Source organism: Eucyclogobius newberryi, unplaced genomic scaffold, assembly GCF_026437365.1.
Source record: "Eucyclogobius newberryi isolate DKJ021-1_F unplaced genomic scaffold, fEucNew1.0.hap1 SCAF_10, whole genome shotgun sequence".
NCBI classification, from domain to species: Eukaryota; Metazoa; Chordata; class Actinopteri; order Gobiiformes; family Gobiidae; genus Eucyclogobius; species Eucyclogobius newberryi.
This window is the reverse complement of record NW_027315724.1, coordinates 11,700,155-11,727,273: the sequence shown is the minus strand read 5'-3', so window position 1 is coordinate 11,727,273 and position 27,119 is coordinate 11,700,155. Positions and strand designations below refer to the sequence as shown.

At 43.1% G+C, this 27,119-nt stretch overlaps 2 protein-coding genes across 6 annotated transcripts in view; one reads left to right on the top strand and one right to left on the bottom strand.

Moving 5' to 3' along the window:
• The window catches only part of get1 (guided entry of tail-anchored proteins factor 1), a 222,610-nt gene that overhangs the window by 40,950 nt on the left and 154,541 nt on the right, over positions 1–27,119 (bottom strand). The window lies entirely within an intron of this gene.
• The window catches only part of dscamb (Down syndrome cell adhesion molecule b), a 165,980-nt gene that overhangs the window by 110,275 nt on the left and 28,586 nt on the right, over positions 1–27,119 (top strand). For 4 of the 5 annotated variants that reach the window (XM_072460878.1, XM_072460863.1, XM_072460870.1 and 1 more), the window contains exons 5-12: positions 25–303; positions 957–1,232; positions 2,533–2,829; positions 4,168–4,440; positions 7,148–7,426; positions 7,719–7,838; positions 12,349–12,528; positions 25,936–26,132. In XM_072460878.1, coding sequence (XP_072316979.1) covers positions 25–303; positions 957–1,232; positions 2,533–2,829; positions 4,168–4,440; positions 7,148–7,426; positions 7,719–7,838; positions 12,349–12,528; positions 25,936–26,132 — 1,901 coding nt within the window. Of the gene's footprint in view, positions 1–24; positions 304–956; positions 1,233–2,532; positions 2,830–4,167; positions 4,441–7,147; positions 7,427–7,718; positions 7,839–12,348; positions 12,529–25,935; positions 26,133–27,119 lie in introns of those variants that run through there. The other variant, XR_011929063.1, reaches the window with a different exon arrangement.

Genomic DNA, 27,119 nt, shown 5'->3' with positions numbered 1-27,119 from the left:
ATTAACACTAACTGTCCTTCTCAGACCCCAACAATGCTGAGCCAAGCATCCTGGACGGCTTTGACCACAGGGAGGTGATGATAAATCACAGAGTGGAGCTGCCCTGTAAGGCCACGGGCTTCCCCACGCCCAAGTACCGCTGGCTCAAAGACAACAGCCCACTGGAGCCCGACATGCGCTTTCGGCAGACCGTCTCTGGCCTCCTCATCGAGAACACGCAGCCCAGCGACGCAGGGACCTACGTGTGTGAGGTGTGGAACAGCTACGGAAACGCCGAGGTGGTGGGAAGGCTCTATGTCAAACGTGAGTATTTTAGAAGCTGGAGCAGTTTACCGTCACGATTAAGCTAACAACAACTAGCATTCTAAATGAAATAAAATTCGGGAAAATGCTAAAGCTGGATGCAGACAGCACACAGTGGACTCATATTGATCCTAATATCAGCTTTTACAACGTATGTGTAATGGGGAAAATATATATTTGAACTAATTACATGAAAAAACAGGTAGAGCCCTTTTAACAGTTATTTTTGTTATAATGAGTACAACCTATTTTGTTTCTGTTTCTAAATCTAAATGATAGATACTAAAACTGGCTCAATCACAAGTTTCATAAGCTCTTTTCCCAGATGCTATACATTGGTTGTCCAGTGGAATTGAAAGATGGATCAAACAAAGAGAACATTTTCCCTATGTGGACAACATTACCATATACTGTACACATAATTATAGTAGTGAGGATTTGAGACTTTGTTAGATTCTACAACTAGATTACAATGTAGCAATGTGCACTTCTAATTAATCTACGTTAATCTTTAAAATAAAAACAAACAAACATCAAACTCCCACTCACCTCCTCTGTCATCGCCTCTTCTGTCAGTGTATTTTGGGTGGACTCTTGAGGTGTCAGTGAGTAGATACAGTGTTTCTATCTGTGTCCTTGCTGTGTCCTTGCAGAGCCCCTGAAGGTGGTGGTGAGCCCCCGGAAGGTGAAGGGCAGTGTTGGGGGGAAGGTGTCCTTGTCCTGCAGTGTGAGCGGTTCAGAGGAGTATGAACTGTCCTGGTACCGCAACGGGGAGATCATCTATCCCAGCAACAACGTGCGCTTCACCGGCCTCAACCGAGAGAACCTGATCATGGAGGGCATGTCCAAGAGCGACGGAGGGGCCTACCAGTGCTTCGCCCGAAAAGCCAAGATGTCCGCTCAGGATTTTGTGCAAGTCATCCTCGAGGGTGTGTTTATAATCATTTACAAGGCCTGACACGAAATATCCACACATGTTGAACAGTGACAAATGTTATCCTTCAATTAGAGGTAGGCAATATATCAAATTGTAGATCATATTGTGAATGTTGTTTTGAAGATAAGGGGAATCTGAATACTGAGTACAAACAGGGCTGATTAAATTGTGTTTTTACAATGAGTTTGTGGCTTATTTGGATAAAGGACACTTGTTTACTTTTGTTCATAAATGAAATAACTACTTTATTATACATAGCAATATAGTTATAGGTTATCTATAGTTTCTCATTTGTGATATTTCTGGGAACTCAAATGTTGAATTTTGAGCTCCCTTGTAATTTCCAGTACTCATAAAAGACATGAGTATCACAATAGGCCTGGAAAATGTCATGACGTCTGTGTGAATGGCATCTGACTGACACAGGGTTACATAGCTAATATGATTGTGTGTATTTCTGTGGTGAAGTCTACAGACTCACCCTGATCCAATAGCTTGCATTGGGCAGCGTTACTCCGGCAACAGTCTCCTGTGGCCCCAGGCTGGAAAAAGCACATATTGATCATCTATAATCATGTGGAGCGGAGCGAGATTATCAGAGCTGCAGCAGGACGACAACGCTCTGTCTTTGTGTCCGTCTGGGAAGAATCACCGCTCATACACAGCTCTTATATTTACATCACATATTTAGCCAGGACACAGACTAGTTTCAGATATGGTGATCTGAATGCATAAAAGGCTGATAGGCTAGCAAAGCAAGTTTCTCATTTCGGATGTCTTCTAGCGCAGTAGTTCTCAACCTTTTTCAGTCACAACTCCCAAAATAAAAACCCGACCCCCAGGTGGAGAACCACTGTTCTAGAGCTACAGATTGCTGATTATCTAAAAAGGGAAGGCCTTTATACAATCGTGAGAAAGCAGACCCCTGTCTGTCAGTCTGCGCCAGGGCAGCTGTGGCAACAGTAGAAACCTACCACCAGTGAGTGCAGAGGATGAGCGGTTCATGTAAAATGACTTAAGCCAAAAGTGTGACTTTGTCTTAAGTGAACAGTACCTGTCTATCTCAGTGATCTAAAGTGGGCCGTGAGAGGTCGAGCTTCCAAAGTGGTCTGGCTCGCCTTTGGCCTCCAGAATGTTGAAAGATGATTGAATAAGAATGAACAAGAGACTGGAAACTGAAAACAAAATGACAGAAGCAGAAATGAACAGAAAATAATCATTTCTGGCTGGAAAAACACAGTATTTGCAGTATCTTTAACTAAACCTCACCCCTCTCGTTCTCTCTTCCCCAGATGGCACCCCCAAGATCCTGGCCTCGTTCAGCGAGAAGGTGGTGAACCCCAACGAGCCTGTGTTCCTCATGTGTAAGGTGAAAGGTACGCCCCCGCCCCGCTGCAGCTGGAGCCTGGACGACGACCCGGTCATCAAGGACAGCCACCATCACCTGGGCCACTACGAGACCCACGAGGGCCACGTCCTGAGCCAGCTCAACGTGTCCCACACCCAGGTGACCGACGGGGGTGTGTACCGCTGCACCTGCGCCAACTCCGCCGGGGCCGCCTTCCACCAGGCTCGAATAAACGTAAGAGGTGCTTGTCAAATCAGCTCCTCCAAGAACAACATTACACATACATGTCTGTCGGTGTGAGTGAGACACGAGTGCCTGTGCTTTGGATAGGAAATGAGCTATGTTTAGTTTTAGACCTGTTTATTACCTGTGTTTTTTAATTTTATAACAACTTTAGGAGGTTGCAGTTTATAGTATCCAAGTATTTCTAGTAAGGGTGGGCGATACAAAAAAATAATATCTTGATATTTTTGGGAGTATCCTGATAATTATGTCATGTAATTTTGTTTTGTAAAACCAAAAACTGGGGCCAGGAAAAATATATGCTAAATCTTAATAGGACGTTCCTAGTTAAATAAAGGTGAAAAAATAAATGAGTACAACATGTCAACGTGTTAGCTGCGACAGCATAACTTTTTTCGTTTTTATATATATACTATATATGACATACTCAATATTCAAATTTTTCATTTCATCAAAACACCATTCACTATCTAAATCTTGATATACTGCTCACCTCCAATTTCGAGTTTTAAAAACATTATAGTATTTGTAGAAAAACAATAATTCAGCAGCCTACAAATAACATAGTAAACCAATATTTTATTCTAAGTATACATGATTCATCTTCTTCTACACATTCCTGATAGATGTGACTGCATGTTACCACAAAACCCCTGCTCACCAGTTTCAGTTCTTTAAAGTTAGTTCCTGACTGGTGCTTAAAAGTGGGTCGCAGGAATGCTTTTAGGTTCCAAGGTGTGGTTGGAAAATTCTAGTTACATTGTAAATCCAGAAATGCATTTTGCACTTAGACTTTTTATATAAATACGGTTTGTAGGTCTATTAAATGTGACAAAATCTGTAGCTAATAATATTCTAGTTGCCTTACTTACGTGATATCTTTCAGCATATGAGTTTTATTCCAAAACAAGCTGACACAAAATTATGCCTTTCTATGTTATATTTATATGTGTGAGATGTTTGAATGTCTGTGTTTACTCTAGAAGCTCCTGATCAGCTGTAGCGTTGTACTTTTGTGTTATTCCTTCCAACAGAATAGCTATAAATAAATGTTATAAAGTTATTTGAAGCGCTGCACTGTACGCCGATATAGGCTTTAAATATTGTGTTTTCCCTCGGATTGTTAGCTCATATTTAATCTACTTTGCATTTCACGCCTTCTCCTCTCAGCGCTGAGCAAACCACAAAAGGATTAGTCGGCAAATCTCCCATGTACTGTCTTTTAGTTACAGGTGCTTTCTGTAAGTTTGTCGACACGCAGTTCATGTGTCGTGACTCGAACACATCCAAATGCCTATGTACCAAGGTAATTTCTATAATGCGTGTCTCCCTTTAGGCCGCGCAAGTATCCGACCGTTGAAAAACATTACAGCCATTGCAGGAAAAGACGCCTTCATCCACTGCCGCGTGATTGGTTACCCGTATTACTCCATAAAGTGGTACAAGAATTCGGCGCTGCTCCCCTTTAATCATCGGCAGAGAGCGTTCGAGAACAATGGAACGCTAAAGCTGACAAACGTGCAGCAGGTGGACGCCGGGGAATACAACTGTAAGGTGATGGTGCAGCCGAACAAGATGGACTCCCAGAGCGTTCATCTGAGAGTGAGAGGTGAGTCCATGGAAAGGAGATTCTAATAGTGATCGCAAGGTTTATGAGTTGATTTCTGGTAGCAAATAGCACATACCATAACAACGCTTTTAACAATGTTATGCCTGTCTACACAATCTGTTGCTAGCATTATATGTTTACAAACTGAAAATTGTTACTTTTTTTTTTTTGGACACATTTGTAAAAGCAGCTTTTATGAGAAAAGGAGAGTAAATAATATTGCCTTTACATTTTAAAAAGCGTTTTCTTGACAGGCAGAGACAGAAAATGTTATCCAATCAAAGAGTCTTTGGATGAGAACCATGTGCTAATATCCGAGTCAGTTTATCTATTATTTACTTGTTTATTTCTACAGGTTAGACACTCATTTTCAAGAGGGACCTGTTCAAGAAGAGCAAATTCTGAAACATATTCTTCACTTTTAATCAAGAGGATGGATTAATAGTTCTTGCAAAATAGCATCAATGTTTTTATTGATGTACCGTCATTGTTGGTTTGTTTACTTCCTCTCCATTTGTCAAAATAAGTTACAAGAAGAGGACAGTGAGCAGACCAAAAATATATTATTTTGAGAGGGGAAATGTAACATGTTGATTGATAATATACATTTTAGTGGTGTGTGTAATTGAAGGGATATCCATGAATTTCAGAATGATGAAAAGTTAGGGCATTGAAATTAACTAGTCACAGCAAAGCAAACTATTATATTATGTCCTCAAAATGTTGCATATAATAGGAAGCTGAAACCCATCAAAACGTACCTTGTCATTTATTAAAATGGGCTTTAACCCCCATTTTTTGTGTTTTGTCAATTATCAAGTTTATCTGCCACAAACCAGGAAGTACCGCTGGTGTGTTTTTAGCCTGTTAGTAGCATGAAAAAACACTTAAAATCGAATGACGGTGAATAACTAGAATGCTATAATGTGTTAGAAAAGTGAAGATGTTTTTACAGTGCAGTAACCTATATTTGTAGTACCAGTACATAATTTATTGTTCACGTTTTGACTCCAGAATACAGCATTGCCCTCTGCCCCCATAACAGCCTACGTTAGATTCTACATCTAATCTAAGCTGATTTCAAAATGACACTTTACGGTATGCACCAGCACCCACACATAATGACGTCTCCTCTGAGACTGTCCAACGTGAGGGGAGCAGGTCTCCCCCATGGGTCTCCCCCATGGTTCTCCCCCATGGGTCTCCCCCATGGGTCTCCCCCATGGTTCTCCCCCATGGGTCTCCCCCATGGGTCTCCCCTGCGCTCCTCTCCCTCTGCACTGCCCTGTGGAGAGACATCCAGAGTGCAATGATACCGCGTGCTCCTCTTCCCAGTGGTGCCGTAGCGAGCCAGTGCATTTGTTAATTTACTCGGCCCATGCTTAAAATGCGGAAGTGTCTTTGGGGATCCCCGTAGTCCATTATCTCCACTTTGTTGTGAATTAAATAAGCCGCTAAAGTGCTGCTTATTCCACTGTTATTTGAACTCGCTGGACACTCAGGCGCAGATGACTGGTGCAATGGAGACTTCTCATAGAATACAACCAGTGTCTCTTTCAATAGGAATCACTGTGCTAGTTATGTGAATGAATGAGATACAATTAGTGGAAAGTGATGATTTAAGTGTTGTGAGAACACGGTTAAATAATTTTTGTTGTTGGATTTCTTTCTGTGGCAATTTTTAAGATACTATTTAAATCAAATGTTTATTTTGAAACCAAATTATTTATTTCGTATTCATCACCTCTGGTAGTAATTGAAACCAATAAGATTTAATGAGAGGAATTCAGATGATTCAAGTTTGGATTTATGACTTGTTTTGGAAATAAAATAGACAAATAAAAGTTCATAATTAAGATAGAATTTGTATCTTTTTAATTATATTTGATGTATTAGTCAATATAGTGGTGAATTTATTGTGTTTTGCTTATACTGGATAATCAATGTATATACTGTATTCATTCATTCATTTTCTATTACTTGTTCCCCATCGGGGTCGCGGGTGACTGGAGCCTATCCCAGTTAAACTCATTAATGAGCTTTTAAGCTTCTTAAAGGTGTATTTTGATTGATCCATCCATGTTAGTCTTGTATGGTCTTGTACTCAAGTGCTCAAAAAATTCATATTTTCCTCTAGCCCTTATCCCCACCCACAACCCTCTTCCTAGTTGCAATTTGAGCATTTGTGACTCTTGAGTGTATCACTCATGTTGGGTTCTAAAATACACATTTCAACTTTCAAAAATAAAAACATGGTAATGACAACTGGCTGCTTGCTTCGACGACATATAAAGTCATAGTGACATGAATGTCAGTTCTGCATTTTTGAACAGGAAGTCAGTGGACCCGTTTCTATTATAAAGCCATTTTAGATATATATTTATGTTATAAGTCAATGCTAAATACCTGAAAGAGCACAATATGTCTCCTTTAAACTGAAGCATTACAAAATCATCAGCATAATTTTGAATTAAGCAGTCACCTCAGTCACAAGTCAGTTTTTGCATTCTAGCTTCACTGATAGTTCTTTGTAACAGACCTGCTGCCACGTAAGGTTATGATACTCCCTCTTTTCCTTCCGTCTGACCTCTTATAAGCATTAGACTGGGATTAGTGTAAAAACTCTACCTGCCACGCGATTGGGGGAATTACCTAGTTCATAGACTCCTGGCTGAGCTCACATCTTATCTGTCTCCTCCACTCACAGTGCCTCCGTACATCCAGCCCTTTGAGTTCCAGCGCTTCACCATCGGCCAGCGTGTCTTCATCCCCTGTGTGGTCATGTCTGGAGACCGGCCCCTGGATATCACGTGGCAGAAAGATGGCCGCCCTATACCGGTCAGTTTAGGTGTGACTGTGGACAACATCGACTTCACCAGCTCGCTTCGGATCAACAACCTAACCCCAGACCACAACGGGAACTACACCTGCATTGCACGTAACGAGGCCGCAGTCGTGGAGCACCAGAGTCAGCTCATTGTCAGAGGTGGGATGTGGAGTGAATGCTTTAGAATATAATTAATGTTGGATACGAGGGACGAGACACAATTCTGACAAGACGAGACGAGACGTGAGATTGGGTCCGTGACATTTTGACACAATTAACAATACATAGATGACTGTTCTGTTTTTGCTGTCATGGATCCAAATGTAAACAAATGAGGGGAAAATCTCACAAGATGTGCACAATCTTGTGGCAAATTCATCTTGCGAGATCTTGCCCCATCCTCTAAAGTTGGAATAATTGATATTAACTATCTCATGGTGTTTGTTTGCAGTTCCTCCTCAGTTTGTGGTCCAACCTGAAGATCAAGATGGAATCTATGGGAAAACAGTGACACTTAACTGTTCTGCAGAAGGCTATCCACCGCCCACCATCGTCTGGGAGCACTCCAAGGGTAAGCACATGAGCAGCTCGGCTGAAGGCATTTTTGTGGTGTAGCTGATAACCGTAGAGCTAGTGTAGGCGATATTCCACTGGTGCTGTGGTCCAGATCGAGTTGTTTTGCGTTTGTACATTAACCATAAATGGCGGAATGTGTTATTTCCTGTCCAGGAGAGTGGTAGTACATCAATCCTCACTACACACAACAACAAATGTCATTAAATAAAATTACCATATATACAGTAAATAATGAACATAGTGGTAAGGACAATGGCAATTAAGATTACAAAATGGCACTGTGTGGGCTGTGCCAATCTGTAACGTCCCCAAAGACAACGTTTGTCCAGAAATGGATGACTGGGGTCAGCCAGTTAGCACTGGCTAATGCTAGTTTACATATTATTGTGTGGCTATGCTAATAAACATGAACCTACTTGCAGACAGTTTTAATGAGACTCATTTCTAACTTTCCGGGTGTTACAGTGCATCTGGAAAGTACTCAGTTTTGTAGTTATAGTTATGTTAGTTATAGTTTTAGTTTATTATATTGTTACAGCCTTATTCCAAAATGGAATTCGTTATTTGCTTCAAAATTCTACAACTATTACCCCGTAATGACTGCTGATCAAATTCTTTATAAATGTATGAAAAATTAAAATAAATAAATATAAAATGTAAAACTATTGTGGGCTCAACATTTCTGTAAGTATTTGTCAAAACAAATGAGTCCATTATACTCTCTTTTCAATTTGCATTATATTATATATTGTGACTTTCTGTGGTTAATCCTAGTTTCTCATTTGAAATCACATTATTTTCCCATTTTGCAATTTAAAATGTTTTTGTCTCTATACCTGATTTGAGCCAAATAATTGTGCATCCACGCTTGGGGTTTGTTCATACACCTGCATCAATATAGTACCTCAAAAGCAGCCAGACTGATGAGGATTAATATGAAAGGCACATAGCTAGAGCAAAGCTTAGAGTAAGAGGCCGAGGAGACAGACACGACAGACAGGCAGGAAAAGAGGCAGCAGGTGAGTCTATGCAGCCACTCGAACAGGCCCCATAAAGAGAGGGCCCCAGGTGTGTGCTCCACCAACCATAAAACCGGGATGAAAGCCTTAGCAGGAGAAGGGCAGTGGCCAATGAGCTCGGCTGTCTGTGTGTGTGCATGTGCGGGGGAGAGAGAGGGGCACTGGGTTAGCCTCCAGATCAAAGGAAGAACACAATCAGATGTGTTTTGATCCTTTGATGGGATTTGTGCATACCCAGATGGAGGACAGGACTGGCACCATGGATGCTTTTTACTATATGACCAATACGGAAGTGCTAATGCTTAGCGAGAGACCATGTGTGCGGAAAGGAAGGCACTGTGGGGTTGAAAATAATTGTTTTGTGTGGTGTGTGTGTTCACTTTGAGGTGATAAGGTCAGAGAAATTGTTTAAAAAAAAATATTTTCTTTGGAATTCCATTTAAGATGTACATTCAAATCTAGGGTAAACACAAACACATTAAAAACAATTTAGCATAGACAAGAACGTCTAGGGTTGATGTCTGGACCCACAGGCCCCTCCCTCCACAATATGAAAAAAGTGTTGTTTTTCGTGGGTTTGTTTGTTTAGTATTTGTTTTTTCATGTTTAAAAAATAAATTGTAAAAAGAAAAGAAAACCCACGCACTATCTTTAAGGTTAGCACAAGGGTTTAAAAGAGTTGGCTAATTTGAGTGGACACACAGAATTCTGAGCAGGGCTGAGGTGCTTCTTTTTAAAGAGATGAGTAATGAAAAGCGCCTGGTGTGGGACCGGGGCAGGTGTCATGGGACGCCATTGTCTAATGTGCTGTAAGCCTCGCTGCAGTTTGTCCACAGAAGGGCTGCCTTTAGCTATTACTGCAGCCATGCTAGCTAGGAGCCAGATGAGTGTCTCTGTGAGATATGGAACAGTAAGTAAAGGTCAACTGCTATTCGCATAACAACTAGCACTATTTGGAAATGCAAAATCCATAATTCAAGGAAGACCACCTCTCCCTGGGCTATGCGCTCCCTCTCTCCCTCTCTCGCTCTCTCGCTGCCAGAGCCAGGGGAAGCAGAACAAAGTCACCACTTGACCCTTTGGTTGCCACGGCCTCTTGACTGCATTTTAATTAAAGGCAAAACCGAAACTCTAAATGGGCTAATCTCTACATGCTAGTGCTAACACGGCGCTAATGTGATGTGCGCCACATGCACACATTTTTAGTAGTAGATGAAGACGGACAAATGCAGCGCTTTTATCATTACGTGGGGAGGATGTGCTGTTTTAGATGTGCACTTCTGCACATTCATGCTGTTATTGTTTGCCTACTTTAAAATGGAGTATACTTTGCAAAGTGCAGTTCATTAAAAAGATCCAAAGCAAAGCTAATTGAAATAAAATCAATCCTAGGTTTGTGCGTGTATGTGAATTATTACAATTTACAGTAAGTACTACTAATGTAGCAGAGTGGACAGTGTTGTAGCATTGTTACAGCCAAACAACGCCACCTGAGATATGCTCCGGACCCGTTAGAATGAGAAAAAGTTTGTTGGGAGTAAACAGAGGCAAGCTTTAACTTCTCAATACAATTATGTCGGTGTAATCCCTCATTGGTCCAGGCGTGTTCCATTGTAGAAAAAGCTTCAGTTGTAGTCATCTATTATGTAGTCATCTAACTGAGTCCAGATGACTACAACTGAAGCTTTTTCTACAATTCTCAATACAATACTTTTTTTTCTTGGTAATCCATTTTCACACAATGATCATCCATCACTAATTAGTTGAAACTAATCAAAGTCTGTCTTGTTCAAAGCTGTTGCACTTAGAGGACATTTTATGATGGTTACCAAAGGCAAGACAGCTATGAAACCTCCAGGACTTCTCAGTAACACCTAATGTAAAGATGGATGAGTCATTTGAATAGGCCGATGTCTACAGTAGGCTACGCTTTGATCACAAACCTGAAGTCGGGCCGTTATGCAACATTTAGAAACCCGATTAGTGCCACAGTAACGATCTAATTTGCAGAAAAAACTTCTCCTTACTACCTTGAGACGAAGTGCGAAGAGGGATCACAGAGGACCGGAAGTTGGTGACGTCAGAGGGAGAATGATGAGCTTAAATTGTCAGTTGACATTAACAGCCAATCAAAAGCCCTTTAAAAGGCAGAGCTAGCCAGTGCAGGCTGTACTGCCATACTAATAATTGATTTGACTTTGCTTATTGTTTCATATTTGAGGACACAGATGTAATTTTTATAAAATGGTAGTGAAGATGAGTGGGCGCCTCAGAAGCTCATTCTTGTTCTAAGGTGAATTGACTCACTAACATTAGTGTACACTGATGAGATAATGGAGTCATTTTGTTTGAACTTAAAGAGCTGGAGTATGTTTCTGTTTTTGCCATAGCTTACATTAGCCTTACCTCATAATTACTAATGTTTATTAATTTCGCAAAGAAAGAATCCTTAATGAGAGCGAGCTTGTGATATTGGCCCCTGTCCAAGGCTGTATGTGTCCAAGGCCCTCTCCTCCCTCGTGCCTATCGTGGCTGTCTTGTTAAACATGAGTATTATGTGTGTTCTGATTGCATCATGTCCATGCCTCACTCTCCCGCAGCTGTTTACTGGCCCTGGGATTTAGGCCTGGTGTGGAGAAACATGTTTTCAATCCTGTCCTAATCTGACAGGCTTTGTCATCAAATCTGTAAACGTGCATCCACACTCACATATGCAGCTTCTGAAGGTCAGCAGTATGTTACAAACCATATGCCATGTTAGCAAAAGATGTCTGGTGGCCATCCATTTCAATGTGTGTGCAAAGAGTAACACTCAAAGTACGGTAGTTAAATACTGATCATTTTTTAACACATAGCATACATTTAAATAAAAATCAATGTAAAGGGAAACCTCCATGGGATTCTGCTTTTTGTTTTGTTTTAAAAGCATAAATCATTCAAATCAAATCCATTCATTGTGTCCATGGCAGGAGTTTTGAGGCCCAAATACATAGAAATCAAGTGAGTCTGCTGAGCTTATTGATCCCAGTCCAATATTTCCGGACAGTCCCAAAAACATGTTAATAGTGGGCTTCGTGGCAACCACAGTTTCTTCAGCAGTTTCCTTGTGAATAGTGAGCACTTTTACTTGGTGTTATGAAAAAAAAACAGAACTCCCTCTAAACATGTGAGCCATAGCAACTTAAAACACTGCTGTTGTATTTGTTAGTTGGGTAAAACTCATACAGTGAGTACATGTTTGCCTATAAACTGTAAGGTTGAGGGTTTGAACCTTTCCCAAGTCATACTATGTACGTGTCCCTGGGAAAGACATTTTACCCTCCATGTCTGTTAGCACAAACGGGCACGATGCTTCCATTTAATAATGTGGCTGATGTGTAAAGGAATAGCGCACCTGACAGCAACTGTAGTAGTGCTGAGTATCTTAAAAGGGCTATAATATTTGATAAATGCATCATATGTATTCCCATGTCTTATGCATTGCAGGTGCGGGGGTCCCTCAGTTCCTGCCCATTCCCCTGAACTCTGGCTCCCGGATCCAGCTGCTGAGTAACGGCTCCCTGCTGATCAAACATGTGTTGGAGGACGATAGTGGCTTCTACCTGTGTAAGGTCAGCAACGACGTGGGAGCGGACGTCAGCAAATCCATGTACCTCACCGTCAAAAGTAAGAAACACACGCTAAGTCTCTGAACAATGAACAGCACTTTTGTAAGTCTTAATACCATCAAATCTCAGAAATCATGTTCCCACCGTCCTAAGACATTCATGAGGTGAAGTTCTCCAAACATCAAAAAACACGCTGTAGCTTTTTTTCCAAACTTTTTTGCAGCTTTAGAGCTAAATGTGCCCATAAACTGTCCTAAGCTCCACACTTTGCCCGCTCAGTGGACAGAAGCATGTAGGCGGTAGTTTCTTATAGAAGTTTGCCAAGGAGCTACATTCTTAGCACCAGACACTGCTAACATAAGCTGTGCCCGATGTGCAGTGCAATTTTTCATTTCCCACCTGCTTTTAAAATAAATCCTGTCACAGCACTGCATAAATACAACTTGTGAAAACACCAGTTGGCCACAGTGAAAGAGGAAAAAGTACTAAGTACTGACAAGAAGGAGTTGATAAATTAGACTTCCCAGTGCTATTTGTTGTAATAGGCAAATTGTTATTTTATTAAGTAAATACCTGTGTAAAATATTCCAATCCACTTTATTTCTAGTGCACATGTTACAAACAAAGCTGTTTCCAAAGTGCAAAATAAAAAAGCAAAGAATAAAAAAATATAAATACAGTACAATAATAGTAACAAAACATAGACTATTAGACACAAAAGTGGGCCGTTCAGACATGGGGAGGTAGAGCGGTCCAGAGTTTAGGGCCGCCCACAGAGAAAGCTCTGCCCCCCTGGTTTCAAGCCTCGTCTGAGGCAATTCCTTTACTTTATGTTAGATTTTGTTTTAATCAGGAACAGGCATCACCACAAGCCTCTTCTAACTAGACTTACATTTATACTGTCCAATAAGCAGCTGATAAGCTTACAAAAAAAGATTGCATTTTTTAAAACAATATGAAGATATATATTAAGATATATCTAGATATTACATTTATTTTGAGATATACATTTTGTCCATATCGCCCATCTCTTATCAGCATTATCATGGTCCTGCAGTGTCAGGCCTCTCCTGGGCCGCCTCAGCCTCAGCCTCTCCATACATCACTGTGCTGAGTCTGACTGTATGGCTGGGCTTCGTTGCTATGCAGCAAGTTGACCTATGGTTGCACAAGCATCCCTGCCTCCATTTTACATAAAGCACACAACACAAGCAGTGGTGAGAGGGAGACCATATTCCTCTGATGGACACCTTTGAAGTGCAAGGGGTACATTTACAAGACAAACAAGTAATTTAACTGCTTAAATAGATAATCAATTTTCGAACTGTTGTTTTCACTCCTGCTACTTATATTGAATATAAGGCTAGCTATACTATCTCTGATGCTGCTTCCACTACAACTATAGCTTCTACTATTACTACTGAAAATACAACATCTGCTGCTGCTAGTACTTGCAGCATTTCCACTACTAGTACAACAACAACAACAACAACAACAACAACAACTGTTACTGCCGATATTACTTCTCCGACCAGAAGTAAAATGAACCTAAAGGTATATGTTGTAAGAGTATCGTGTTACTTGCCTCCTCTGACTCTGTTACAGTAAATTGTGTCCTCGGCAATGTAAATGGACTCTTGGTGTAAATGCATTTACATTGGAGCTATAGTGTGTGTAATCAGATCTGCAGCTCTCACTCTCTTCTGTGACCTTCAACTTTTTTTTTATTAACTTCTATTAAACAGATTTTCGTAACATTTAAATGTTTTTAATATATTTTAAATGTGATTTAATGTATAAAAAACATTTATTTGAAAATATTCATACCAAATTCCTCCTTTTTACGTTTTAATATTATTTATGCCCATATGGCAGTTTTACATAGACCTACATTGTACTGTTGCCCATACTTCTACTCTTACTCGAGTAAAAGTTTGGATTCCTCTTCCCACTGTGATTAAATCTACTGGTGACAAAAGCTTGTGTTGATGATATTAAATTATTTGCTCTTTCAGATATAATTTAGTTTTTCTAATTTTTGTTTTGTATCCAGATAACGATATTCAGCCCATATTAGGTACTTATCAGACAAAATTGAAAAGTTAAACAAAATTAATCTTGCTTTTTTGAACGTTTATAACATTACTTTTTAATTTATTTTGAATCAGTACCTTTCGTAGCATTTTTACTATAAACATTATAGTCAATATTCGAATGTTGCATATGTTCAAAACAACCTTATACTATCTAAATGTTTATATAGTGCCCACCTCTAACTGTAGAACATTTCAGGCAAAGCAACAACATCCCAACTAAAACAAGTGGTGGACCCTAGACCAGAACAGTCATGTAGTGCACCTTTAGCTGTACTCTTGTTTAAATCTACTTTTTTATGGCTTTCTTGGTTGCATTTACTGTTACAAAAATGATATAATATAGTGCATACAGGTGACAGACACATGCAGCAGCTTATTTGTAGACCTTTTAAATATCTGTGGTGTATACCTTACAAACAAAGTCGATCCATCAGCCTCTTCTTTGCCCTCCCACTATCTCCTCTACACCGCCTGTGTTTTATTACCACCCCCCGTAATATCGCTGGATATTAAAAAATATACATCAGCTGAGCAATTACGGGCTATCAAAAAAGTTTTGCCCGGGGCCCAGCAAGTCTACACAGTGGATGTGTAGAGATGAGGAGGACGGCCAAAGTCTCCCTGAGCCTTTCACACACAAACCAATGAGCACTGAATACATAGACAATCTGCGTTTATAAATGTTTATGCATTATACAAGTCCAAGGTCAGAGATTGAAAAGCATTGATTAATTTGTTCCACACTAATATTCATATTCATAGACATGCATATATTGACTGTATATCTTATTAGGTACACTTCAATGGTAATATGTTGGGCTTTCGTTTGCCTTATTCGTTATTGTATTGGAGTTAATAAGACATATTAAGGTGCATTTCACTTTTAATTCAGCTTCTCACGAGGTAAAAAATGTTTCTGAAGAGATTGTTGGTTCAAATCCTGAGTTTTAGGAGTTTGCAGGAGGGTTTCTTCAAACACTTTCGACTTCAACAGACACACAAGAGTCAAGTGAGCAATTTTTATCATAGAATCATCTGGACTTCAAAACGCGTGCTGAAATATCTTTTTATAATGCAGACAGATGCGTTATTAAATACAAATAAAATAATACATTATTTCAGTTTTTCATCAATCATACTCTTTATGCATAATTATTCTCTATCTAGAAGCCTTCAGTCACCATATTTCAAAATGTATTAGGTTGATAAAGTGTTTTAAAAGTCTCCAAGAAATAATAGTTGACAGAGACAGGATTTGCCCGGGAAAAATTCTCATGCTGGATCTTGACACAGTGAAAATGCAGAGAGGGAGAAGCTGAGGTGGCTGACTGTTCTGCTGCTGCGGTGGAGATCAGTGACTGACAGGGGGCCGAAAGTAGGAAGGACTTTAGTTACATTTGTGCTTACTAACAGGTGCACACAACAGCGAGGGCACATTTAAACGACCACAGTATATAGGGCAGAATATGATCAAAAACAGCCTTGCATCATTACTCCTTTTGCCTGTGTGAATGAGCTCCGCGCACTGCCACGGCTCCAGAATTAGATGGAGAAAATAGCGGCTGTTAAGGAGCAATAACGTTTACAGAAGGGGCTGTGGAGACTATTTTAATAGGACTCACTTAAAATTCATAGTTGTCGTGCAAAATAAATCAGCGTTTTCCTGTGCGGGGGCAGCGGGGAGGGAGATGATGGTGTAAGGGGGGCTTCTGAATACGAGATGAGCTTTAAACGTTGGAGGTCCCAGTCTGATACGTTCCATCATGTCGGAGGGAGGAGGGGAGGGCGGCTCAGACACATTACTGTAGCCAGGCCTATACAGCGGGCACAAGGACGTAGGCCGACATATGTAGCCCTGCTTTGACGCTTCAAAGAACTCTATTCAAAGAACATGTTCATTTTCATGTTCAATTGGGTTAAGGTAGCTTTCCCTTTAATCCAGGGGTTCTCAAATGCTGGTTAGAACTTTAAAGTGGCCTTCGGTTCTAATACTGCTTTAATTAAAAGCTGGAATTTACGTGTATGGTACCACTACAATGTGTTACATGGACAGCAATGGGAGGAGTACTTTTACGGACTACGACAGAGTCTGAGGACTACGAAACGTCTGAGGAATAAAGTCTGGCGGTAATGCAACACTCGGATGCCAACCGCCATAAAACAACAACAACAACAACAACAACAGAGTTTAGAGTAAATACAGAGAGGAGCCAGCGCTGCTCCCAGCCAGGGCGAAATGAGAAAGGCCAGCGTGGCTCCCAAGAAGTGTGAAGGTTTCAAGAGTGGAGGTCCCAAGTGTGCAGGTTCCAGAATTAATGAGAATACCCTGGTTGTGGATAGAGAGGATTTTGTACTCTTTATGGTGGATGTTGTAAACTGTGCTGCTCAGGCTCAAAGCAGAACTGAAAGGATCAGGATCATTGCTAAAGCTGCAGGGAGATTCCTTGGAACAAAGGAGCTTGATTGGGCAGATATAGAAAACAGGCTAAAGGCGCTAAATGGGAGTCGGAGTGATGGGGGTCTGCTTTTGGGGAGTCAGGGTGATCAGAGTGACGAGATGGGGGTGGGGGTGGTCTCCTGTCCTCGCCCAGTCTCGTAGACGCGCGGCTACCAAGCAGCGACATCAGTGGAAATATTAAAGCCTATGGAATGAAGCCTAAAGAATAAAGCTGTACGGTGGAAGCACCGAACGTCAAAGAAGGAGAGGAAGATGAAGAAGAGTCTCCCTGGAATAAAGCCGGTTGGTCTCTGAAACAACAAAGTCTGGCGGTAATGCAACAATTGGATGCCAACCGCCATAAAACAACAACAACAACAACAACAACAACAACTATTCTAGTCACAAAGACATATCATGACCTCATGGGCTTTGTAACACCAAAGCAATGGAAGGAGTACTTTTACGGACTACGACAGTCTGAGGACTACGAAAAGTCTGAGGAATAAAGTCTGGCGGTAATGCAACAATTGGATGCCAACCGCCATAAAACAACAACAACAACAACAACAACAACAACAACTACGAAAAGTCTGAGGAATAAAGTCTGGCGGTAATGCAACACTCGGATGCCAACCGCCATAAAACAACAACAACAACAACAACATGGACTACGACAAAGTCTGAGGGGAGGAAGAACTTCTATAGGATACAATGACAAAGGCATCTCATGACCTCTTGGGCTTTGTGAAAGCACTGGAGGTCAAAGCACTGGAAGAACAACTTTTAGGACTACGACAAAGTCTGGGGAATAAAGTCTGGCGGTAATGCGACACTCGGCTGTCGACTGCCATAAAACAATAACAACAGCAACAACAGTCTAAGGAATAAAGTCTGGCGGTAATGCAACACTCGGATGCCAACCGCCATAAAACAACAACAACAACATTTCACCATAAAACTGGAGCTGGACCCACTGTACAACAACAAGGACCCGGTCTGGGAGAGACGGGAGATGGCGGAGGAGAGTGGATCGGTGGTCGAGGGCGTTCTGGGCGGCGTGGAGGAGCAGCCTTTTCTGGCTGCACGTGCCCGGAAACGTAGGGGGTCCCTTGGCTCGTCCGGGGGTTCTGGGAGTGGGCAGCAGGATGAGACTGAGGCTATTGATGTCCGGGGTGAGACCAGGGTCTGTGGGGTGATCATGGAGCTTGCACGGGATGGTGCATCCTTTAGGGAGTGGAATTCGGTGGCGTTGTCGAGGAGCCTGGCTGTGGCTGTGGGAGTGATCAGGGGTGCGAGTGTCCTTGGAGATGGCTCGCTGCTGGTCGTGTGCAGAGATGCGGCTCAGCAGCGGAAGGCGATTGGAACTGGGCTTCTGGGTGGAAAGGACATTCTTGTGTCTGATGCTGAAGGAAACACGGTCAGAGGAGTTATCGTGGGTGTCCCTGCGGCGACGTCTGTGGATGAAGTTGAGGAGAGTTTGACTGGAGCTGCGGTGGTGGACGCTGGGCGGTTGAGGGTGACCCGGTCTGGGGTGGGATGTGACGGCTTGTCGGTGGTGGTGGCACTTGAAGGGAGGTGCTCATTGGGTTCGTGTGCCATGACGTTGGGCCGTGTGTTCCACCCTGCGTTGCTTTGGGTGCCAGCGCTTTGGGCGTGTTGCGGCGGTCTGTAGAGGGAGGCAGGGATGTGGTGAATGTGCAGGAGATCGCGAGTGTGGGAGGTGTGACGTGGGAGCAAAACTGAGGTGCTGTGGCTGTGGGGAAGAACGTGGCTCTGCCTGCGGGGGATGCAGGTTTAGCGGAGGAGCTGCTGAGGTGCATGGAATGGAGGTCTCTCGGGGTGTGTCCTGTGCAGATGCAGTCAAGAGAGTTTCAAGTGGCGAGTTTGGAGTGAATGCAGAGAGAGGAGCCGGCGCTGCTCCCAGCCGGGGCGAGGTGGGGAAGGCCAGCGTGGCTCCCAGGAAGTGTGAGGGTTTCAAGAGTGGAGGTCCCGGGTGTGCGGGTTCCGGAATTGGTGAGAGTGCCCTGGTTGTGGATGGAGAGGATTTTGTGCTCTTTATGGTGGATGTTGTGGACTGTGCTGCTCAGACTCGGAGCGGAACTGGGAGGATCGGGATCATTGCTGGGGCTGCGGGGAGATTCCTTGGAACGGGGGAGCTTGATTGGGCAGATGTGGAAAGCGGGCTGGGGGCGCTGAATGGGAGTCGGGGTGATGGGGGTCTGCTTTTGGGGAGTCGGAGTGGTCACGGTGACGGGATGGGGGTGGTCTCCTGTCCTCGCCCAGTCTCGTAGACGCGCGGCTACCAAGCAGCGACATCAGTGGAAATATTAAAGCCTATAGAATGAAGCCTAAAGAATAAAGCTGTACGGCGGAAGCACCGAACGTCAAAGAAGGAGAGGAAGATGAAGAAGAGTCTCCCTGGAATAAAGCCGGTTGGTCTCTGAAACAACAACAACTATTCTAGTCACAAAGACATATCATGACCTCATGGGCTTTGTAACACCAAAGCAATGGAAGGAGTACTTTTACAGACTACGACAGAGTCTGAGGACTACGAAAAGTCTGAGGAATAAAGTCTGGCGGTAATGCAACAATTGAATGCCAACCGCCATAAAACAACAACAACAACAACATTTCACACTTCTCAGAATTCCTACTTGGAAACTTGAATTGAAACAACATTTCCAAGAGTTAGAAAATCCAGAAAATGTGAATCAAATTTGATATCCGACAGTTAAAATACTGTACAGTACATGTGTAATTTTCCCATTAGTATCTCTGCTGCTCCTGTGAAGCCTTTGAGCCTCTGCCGTTATAAGTGTGAATGTTATGCTAATGTTGCTAAGCTAATAATCTGCACAGAGCTAATGACAACAAAAGCAGAAAATCACTCTCAAACATTGACTTATAACTTACAAATGCAATAACACTGTCCAGGTTAATGAATTAACTCAATAGGATCTAGATTTTAACGGCTTTGAGCACTTTCCTGTTTTTATTATTTGATTTGAGACAACTGGAACACTGCACTAACTAAGGCCAAGTGTTGCAATAAAAGAAGGTTAATCTGAGCATTGTAATTTGTTTTTCTGTTTTTATTATAATAATTGACCTGATTGATATAACTATACATCTAATTAAATAGATTATGTGAGCATTACCATAGCAAAATCACAACTCTGGTCATTTAAGCTACATCTTTAATTTCACCCTGGAGAGACAAAGAGACCACGAGAATGGACTGTTTAGCAAGCTTTATTCGTGAGTTATTTGGCGCTCAGACCCCGGCGGAAGACGTTGCAATCATGGGCACTCCATGATCTATTTGTATTAGATGTCTCCCCCCGGAGCCTGGAGACTGGTGGTGGTAGATGTGAAGAGAAGGTAGAGGATGAGGGGAATGCCGAGGAGGAGCTGGGGAGGCGGTGGGTCGCAGTACGGTTTGAGTGGCCGAGCCATCTGCCTGAGGGCTTAAATGCGACCGCCTGGGCGCTGATTGGGAGCAGGGAGGAGTCACTTGAGAGCGTTGATTGGGGATGAGGAGCAGGTGCGAGGGCCATGGTACAGACGCCCCCTGACCTTTCACCCTCCTTCTTTGGCCAGGAAAGACTGCATAACCTCTTTGGGATAAGCGCAGAAACCTGGGAGAGTCCATGGTGAAGTGAGGGATCTGACTCTCAGACGGACAGGCGGGCGCCCGCTTGAGTGCGATGATGGCGCTGGGGAGAGGGGTCCTTCCATGGTGGCCTTGACGTAGATGGATGGAGTTAGGTCTTCCAGGCTGAATTTATGCAGGCTTCATTTCACATATGTTCAGTAACACTATTTATTATTAGCTGTTATTGATGCACACAAATGTCCTCAAATACAAAAAGCTATTGTAATATTTTACTTACTTACTATTTATATCATAATAAAGTAACATGTCTGACAACTGAACTGCTGCAAATTTAAGCTTATCTCAACTGGAAAGACCTATTATTTCAGTGTGATGAGCCTCCGCCCGTGTGGCCCTAAATCCTGTTTTGTGTGTAAACATAGTTACGTTCCTACTGAGAGCAATATCTCTTACAGTTTATTTTTGAAAAATGCTTTCCTCAGCATGTCTTATTCCTCCCATATATCTGTGAGCGAGACAACGGGGCCGTCCAGCGCACACTGTCTGCTCCGCTGTGTATGAATAATCAAAGCCCCCTCTCATCATTAAATCATGTGTGTCATGGTGCGAGCCGGAGGAGGGAGCCGGAGGAGGGAGTCGGAGAGGAGTGCCAGCCGGGGAGAGAGGGGCTGAGAGCGGGGGATCATAGTCGGCACTGCAGGGGTACATGCTGGGCCTCTCCACGCCGTGTAGTGTGGTTGAGATGTGTCACGGGCCCACTTAGCTCCCCCAGACACGGCTGCCATGAACTCACGCACAGCTATGAATATGCACACGCACACGCACACGCACACACACACACACACACACACAGCTCCACTCCAGTCTGAGGCTGACTACCACTTACTGCTGCTCGGCTCAATGACAAAGTATTTAAGGTGTAGCTACTGTAGCTCCTGGGATATTTTGAGAAACACATTCTCTATTTTATGTTTTTAATACAGGTTAATGTATCAGAGCTGTACTGTAAAAGCAGCTCTTAGATGTCAGACCACTTTGTGCTGTCTGCATCTGTTTAGAGAGTGTTTTGATCTTCTTAATCTTAAGTTCTTGCCAGTAAGATGAATCCTCATGTTTTTTGTAGAGCTCAATTCAAAATTACACACATCAATCTGGCACGAGTCGTTCTGTATTGTTTATCTGTTGTTACCATGACGGCAAAAGCTCTGGCCTCTGAAAGTTGTGAAATGCGCCTATAAACTGTAAATGTGAAGAATTTAGAATTTAGGATGTTAGGTATTCAGTGGGTAATGAAAGTATTCAGGCCTGTTTAAATGTTTCACTCTTTGTTTCATTGCTGCCATTTGCTAATATCAAAAACAATATTTCTCATCAATGTATACTCAGGACCCCATCTTGAGAGAAAAAAAAATAGAAATGTACCAATATTTATTTTTTTCAAATTTATTAAAAAGAAAAAAATGAAAAATCACATGGTCATAATGTATTCAGACCCTTTGCTCAGTATTGAGTAGAAGCACCTTTTGAGCAAGTACAGCCATGAGTCTTGAATGATGCAACACGTTCTTCACACCTGGATTTGGGGATCTTCTGCCATTCTTCCTTGCAGATCCTCTTCAGTTTGTTTTTAGACTTAGAATTTATGCCCAAAAGTTCAATCTTTTGACAAACTTTATGCAGGCTTTCATATGTCTTGCATGTGCCATAAAGCCCCGACTGGTGGAGGGCTGCAGTGATAGTTGACTTTGTGGAACTTTCTCCCATCTTCCTATTGCATCTCTGGAGCTCAGCCACAGTGATCTTTGGGTTCTTCTTTACCTCTCTCTCCAAGGCTCTTCTCCCACGCTTGCTCAGTTTGGCTGAACGGCCAGGTCTAGAAAGAGTTCTTCCCAAACTTCTTCCATTTAAGGATTATGTAGGCCACTGTGCTCTCATTTGCTCTGAAATGCACTGTGAGCTGTAAGGCCTTATATAGACCTATTACCTAGTTTGGTCTTGGACTGGGGGCTGGACTACAAAACTGCACCACAAGTTTATTATTTCTATCCAATATCCACAAACAACTTGCAATATTGTTTCACTGAAGTAAATAAACAACATTGATATAAAACAATATTTCTCTGTCATATAAAAACAGGACAAAAACAGGACTGAGCAAAGACCGACCCAGTGTCAATCAAAAAACAGACTTGATCTAGAGCAGATCATGGCAGCAGATCTAGAACTAGACCTAGACCTAGACCTAGTCCTGAACCAAGACTGAAACTATTGTAGGTCACATCAAGGTAAGTTTATTTGTACATCAAGCTTAAACAACACCATGAATAGGGCGAGACACAGAATCGGAACTAGGACTTTAAGGTCTTAAAAATAGATGGTATTACATCATGTGATTCTATTGATGTTAAAACATAGTAAAGTACTGAAGAACATTGTGCACTAAGGACATATGCAGCTACATGGGCTCACTGGTCCCCAAAGTGAGGGTCTGAACCCCCCTGGGCTCACGAAGTATGAGCTGGGGGTCGCAAGATGATTCATAATGTAATTTAAAATTATGGCACTGTAGTATATTTTTATATTTGTTTAAAATAAAAACAGTATGATTTAGTGAAATTGGGTTGGATAACACAATAAACTCCTAACATATATACAAATAATCCTTATTTGAAAAGATTTACAATTGTAAATTATTACAGACATTGTATTTTATTGTGGAAGCCCCGATGGTTATTTTTTGGGTCCCGTCTAGAAAAGTTTGGGAACCCCTGGCAGAGCCTATGGCCTATTTAATCATAAGGGGCCGCCGGGCCGGGCCATTTTGCTTTTTGCCAATTGTGGCACTGCTGTTCACGGTGGGCCAGAGACTATGCTTTTGCCAGATTTGGCCTGCGGGCCGCCATGTGGCTAGTCCTGAGTTAGAGTCAGGAGTACAGAGCTGGAGGCCCAACCTACTGTACATGACCTAGACACAGAGAGAACATGCAACATTATCTTTACGTCGCTGAGTATCTAGTAGTTGTATTAAACCAACTCAATACATTTGTTTTTGGTCAGAATCAATTGCTTGTGATTTTAAGCCAGATGGTATTTTTGCAACAAGCAAACACACAATTATCCATTATAAAAACAGTACATTCAACTTATATTTATATGATATTTTTCTGTCCTGGGGCAGACTGACGGAATTATAAATTTGAGGCATTTGTTGGGGCGATTCTTCACACACATAGAAAATGTCTACTGTTGTCTATGTTCGGATGAGGGAATGGGAGAACCAGACTGCCAGCTTAGTGCAGGGTTAGTACATTTGTAAGACTTCTCTCTCTCCTCTGTCTGTCTCTCTCTCTCTCTCTCTCCTTCACACACTTTCTCTGACAGAGCAGGAGATATGCTGCTAATGAGGCTGGTGTGCGGTTACCCGGTACAGCCAGACCGACTAGGCGCTCATACCGACAGGAGGGATGGGAGTTCAGGCAGAAGTCACGGCTTTCGTCTGCCTCTCCTCCTGTTAGCACCACGTTAGCGTTGGGTCGCTATCAAAGGCTACACAGGAATAGCTACAGGGCGCACTATTAATCTCCCAGTCAGAGAGAGACAGAAAGATCATTCCACGGAGGTTACCGTTAGAACAGACCACAGAAAAGCCTTTAAATGCGTTTGTTCTGTCTTTTATATGCTGCGGTGGACATTTTGTACCCCATGTGTCAATACTGAACTCTGAACTCTTATGGCCCAATCAGCAGCACATATGAAGGGCACTTTGCCGGACTCTATCATGAATCATGTGATCAGTTCCAGAGCTGAATTTCTACCCCAACTCTTCACCCCCATTTCACAGTATATTTTATACACAAAGTAATTCAAAGTGCTTTACATGACATCAAATTAGATTAATCAGTCAAATGCACTGCTCGGCAGAGCTGTTTTTAGCCTAGATCTGTCTGAAGATTTGTCCGAGTAAAGGCCAATCTCACATCTTCAGGAAGGATTTTTGCAGTATAAAACTGAATTGCTGATGTCCCCGTATGCATTCTAAAAAATAATAATTAAAAATGCACTTTTCAGTCCAGTTGAAAGTTTCATATACCTGCTCTCAAATGAAGTGAAATTAAATATCCACTGTAAAATGTACTGAAGTGAAGTACAGATATCTATTAAGTGCAGTACTTTGTTACTCTCCATCACTGCTCTGGGCACCAGCAGGAGGCCGGCCCATGTTTAGTCCTGACTCTGGGCACTAGCAGGAGGCCAGTCCATGTTTAACCCTGACTCTGGGCACCAGCAGAAGGCCAGTCCATGTTTAGTTCTGACTCTGGGCACCAGCAAGAGGCCGGTCCATGTTTAGTCCTGACTCTGGGCACCAGCAAGAGGCCGGTCCATGTTTAGTCCTGACTCTGGGCACCAGCAGGAGGCCGGTCCATGTTTAGTCCTGACTCTGGGCACCAGCAGGAGGCCGGTCCATGTTTAGCCCTGACTCTGGGCACCAGCAGGAGGCCTGTCCATGTTTAGTCCTGACTCTGGCACCAGCAGAAGGCCGGTCCATGTTTAGTCCTGACTCTGGCACCAGCAGAAGGCCGGTCCATGTTTAGTCCTGACTCTGGGCACCAGCAGGAGGCCGGTCCATGTTTAGTCCTGACTCTGGCACCAGCAGAAGGCCGGTCCATGTTTAGTCCTGACTCTGGCACCAGCAGAAGGCCGGTCCATGTTTAGTCCTGACTCTGGGCACCAGCAAGAGGCCGGTCCATGTTTAGTCCTGACTCTGGGCACCAGCAGGAGGCCGGTCCATGTTTAGTCCTGACTCTGGGCACCAGCAGGAGGCCGGTCCATGTTTAGCCCTGACTCTGGGCACCAGCAGGAGGCCTGTCCATGTTTAGTCCTGACTCTGGCACCAGCAGAAGGCCGGTCCATGTTTAGTCCTGACTCTGGCACCAGCAGAAGGCCGGTCCATGTTTAGTCCTGACTCTGGGCACCAGCAGGAGGCCGGTCCATGTTTAGTCCTGACTGGCACCAGCAGAAGGCCGGTCCATGTTTAGTCCTGACTCTGGGCACCAGCAGGAGGCCGGTCCATGTTTAGTCCTGACTCTGGGCACCAGCAGGAATGGAACTAACATCTCAGAGCAGAATGTGTACATTATATGTTTCTGTTACTTATGTAAATGCACCTGGTATCATACATTACTCTAGTAATGAAGACTGAGTAGACTAGAATACGTAACTATGCAATGAGGCTACTTTGAGCATTGTTTATCAAAATCTCTTCTAACCATATCCCAATATCTCTCTTGTGCTTTGTCCTGCTCCACCCAGTCCCTGCCATGATAACGTCGTACCCCAACACCACCCTGGCCACTCAGGGCGAGGAGAAGAAGATGAGCTGTATCGCCCACGGGGAGAAGCCCATCATGGTGCGCTGGGAGAAGGAAGAGCGCATTATCAACCCGGAGACCAGCCGCTACGTGGTCACTGTCAAAGAGGTGCCCGACGAAGTCATCTCTACACTAGTGGTGAGTCCTGGAACACAGAGGAAGCTCCAGGGAGATGTTTTTCTTATTTGTTGGTAAAATGATCTTTCACTTGACTTAAAACAGTACTACAGTTGTTCCTGATGGTACACAGGTTATGCAAATTACACAAAAACATTCAGATTTTTAGCAGTGAGTGGCAAAATTGTCTGGTGAGTGTCAATGGTGAGTAATGACATTTTCTCCAAGTTCAAAACGCATCTAAAATGTGAATGAGTTGATACAGTCTAATGGCCCGTTCAGACCGGTGCGGCAAAAGCGTCCAGTTTACATTCAAAGTCTATGTAAACGCGCGTCGAGCACCTCCTGCGTTTTTGCGGCGCGGCTTCCGCTTATTTGCGGCGCGATTCGCCGAGGAGCGCGGCGAGGCGCGCTCGCTTTTGCGTTTTCCGCTCGAGACGCTTTGACGGGCATCAAAGCATCAAAGCATCAAAACGGTTCGTCGCAAATAAGTTCAAAATTTTGAGCTTTTCTGCGTCGCGGCGGTGCAGCAGCCAATCAGAGATGATGCTCCGGTGACGTACGTACCCATTTCACCCCGAGAAGAACCGGCACCACAACAATGGCACACACACAGCACACACACAACACATACACAGCACATACACAGCACATACACAGCACACACACAGCACATACACAGCACACACACAGCACATACACAGCACACACACAGCACATACACAGCACACACACAGCACACACACAGCACACACACAGCACACACACAGCACACACACAGCACACACACAGCACACACACAGCACACACACAGCACACACACAACACACACACAGCACACACACAGCACACACACAGCACATACACAGCACACACACAGCACACACACAGCACACACACAGCACACACACAGCACATACACAGCACACACACAGCACACACACAGCACATACACAGCACACACACAGCACACACACAGCACACACACAGCACATACACAGCACACAC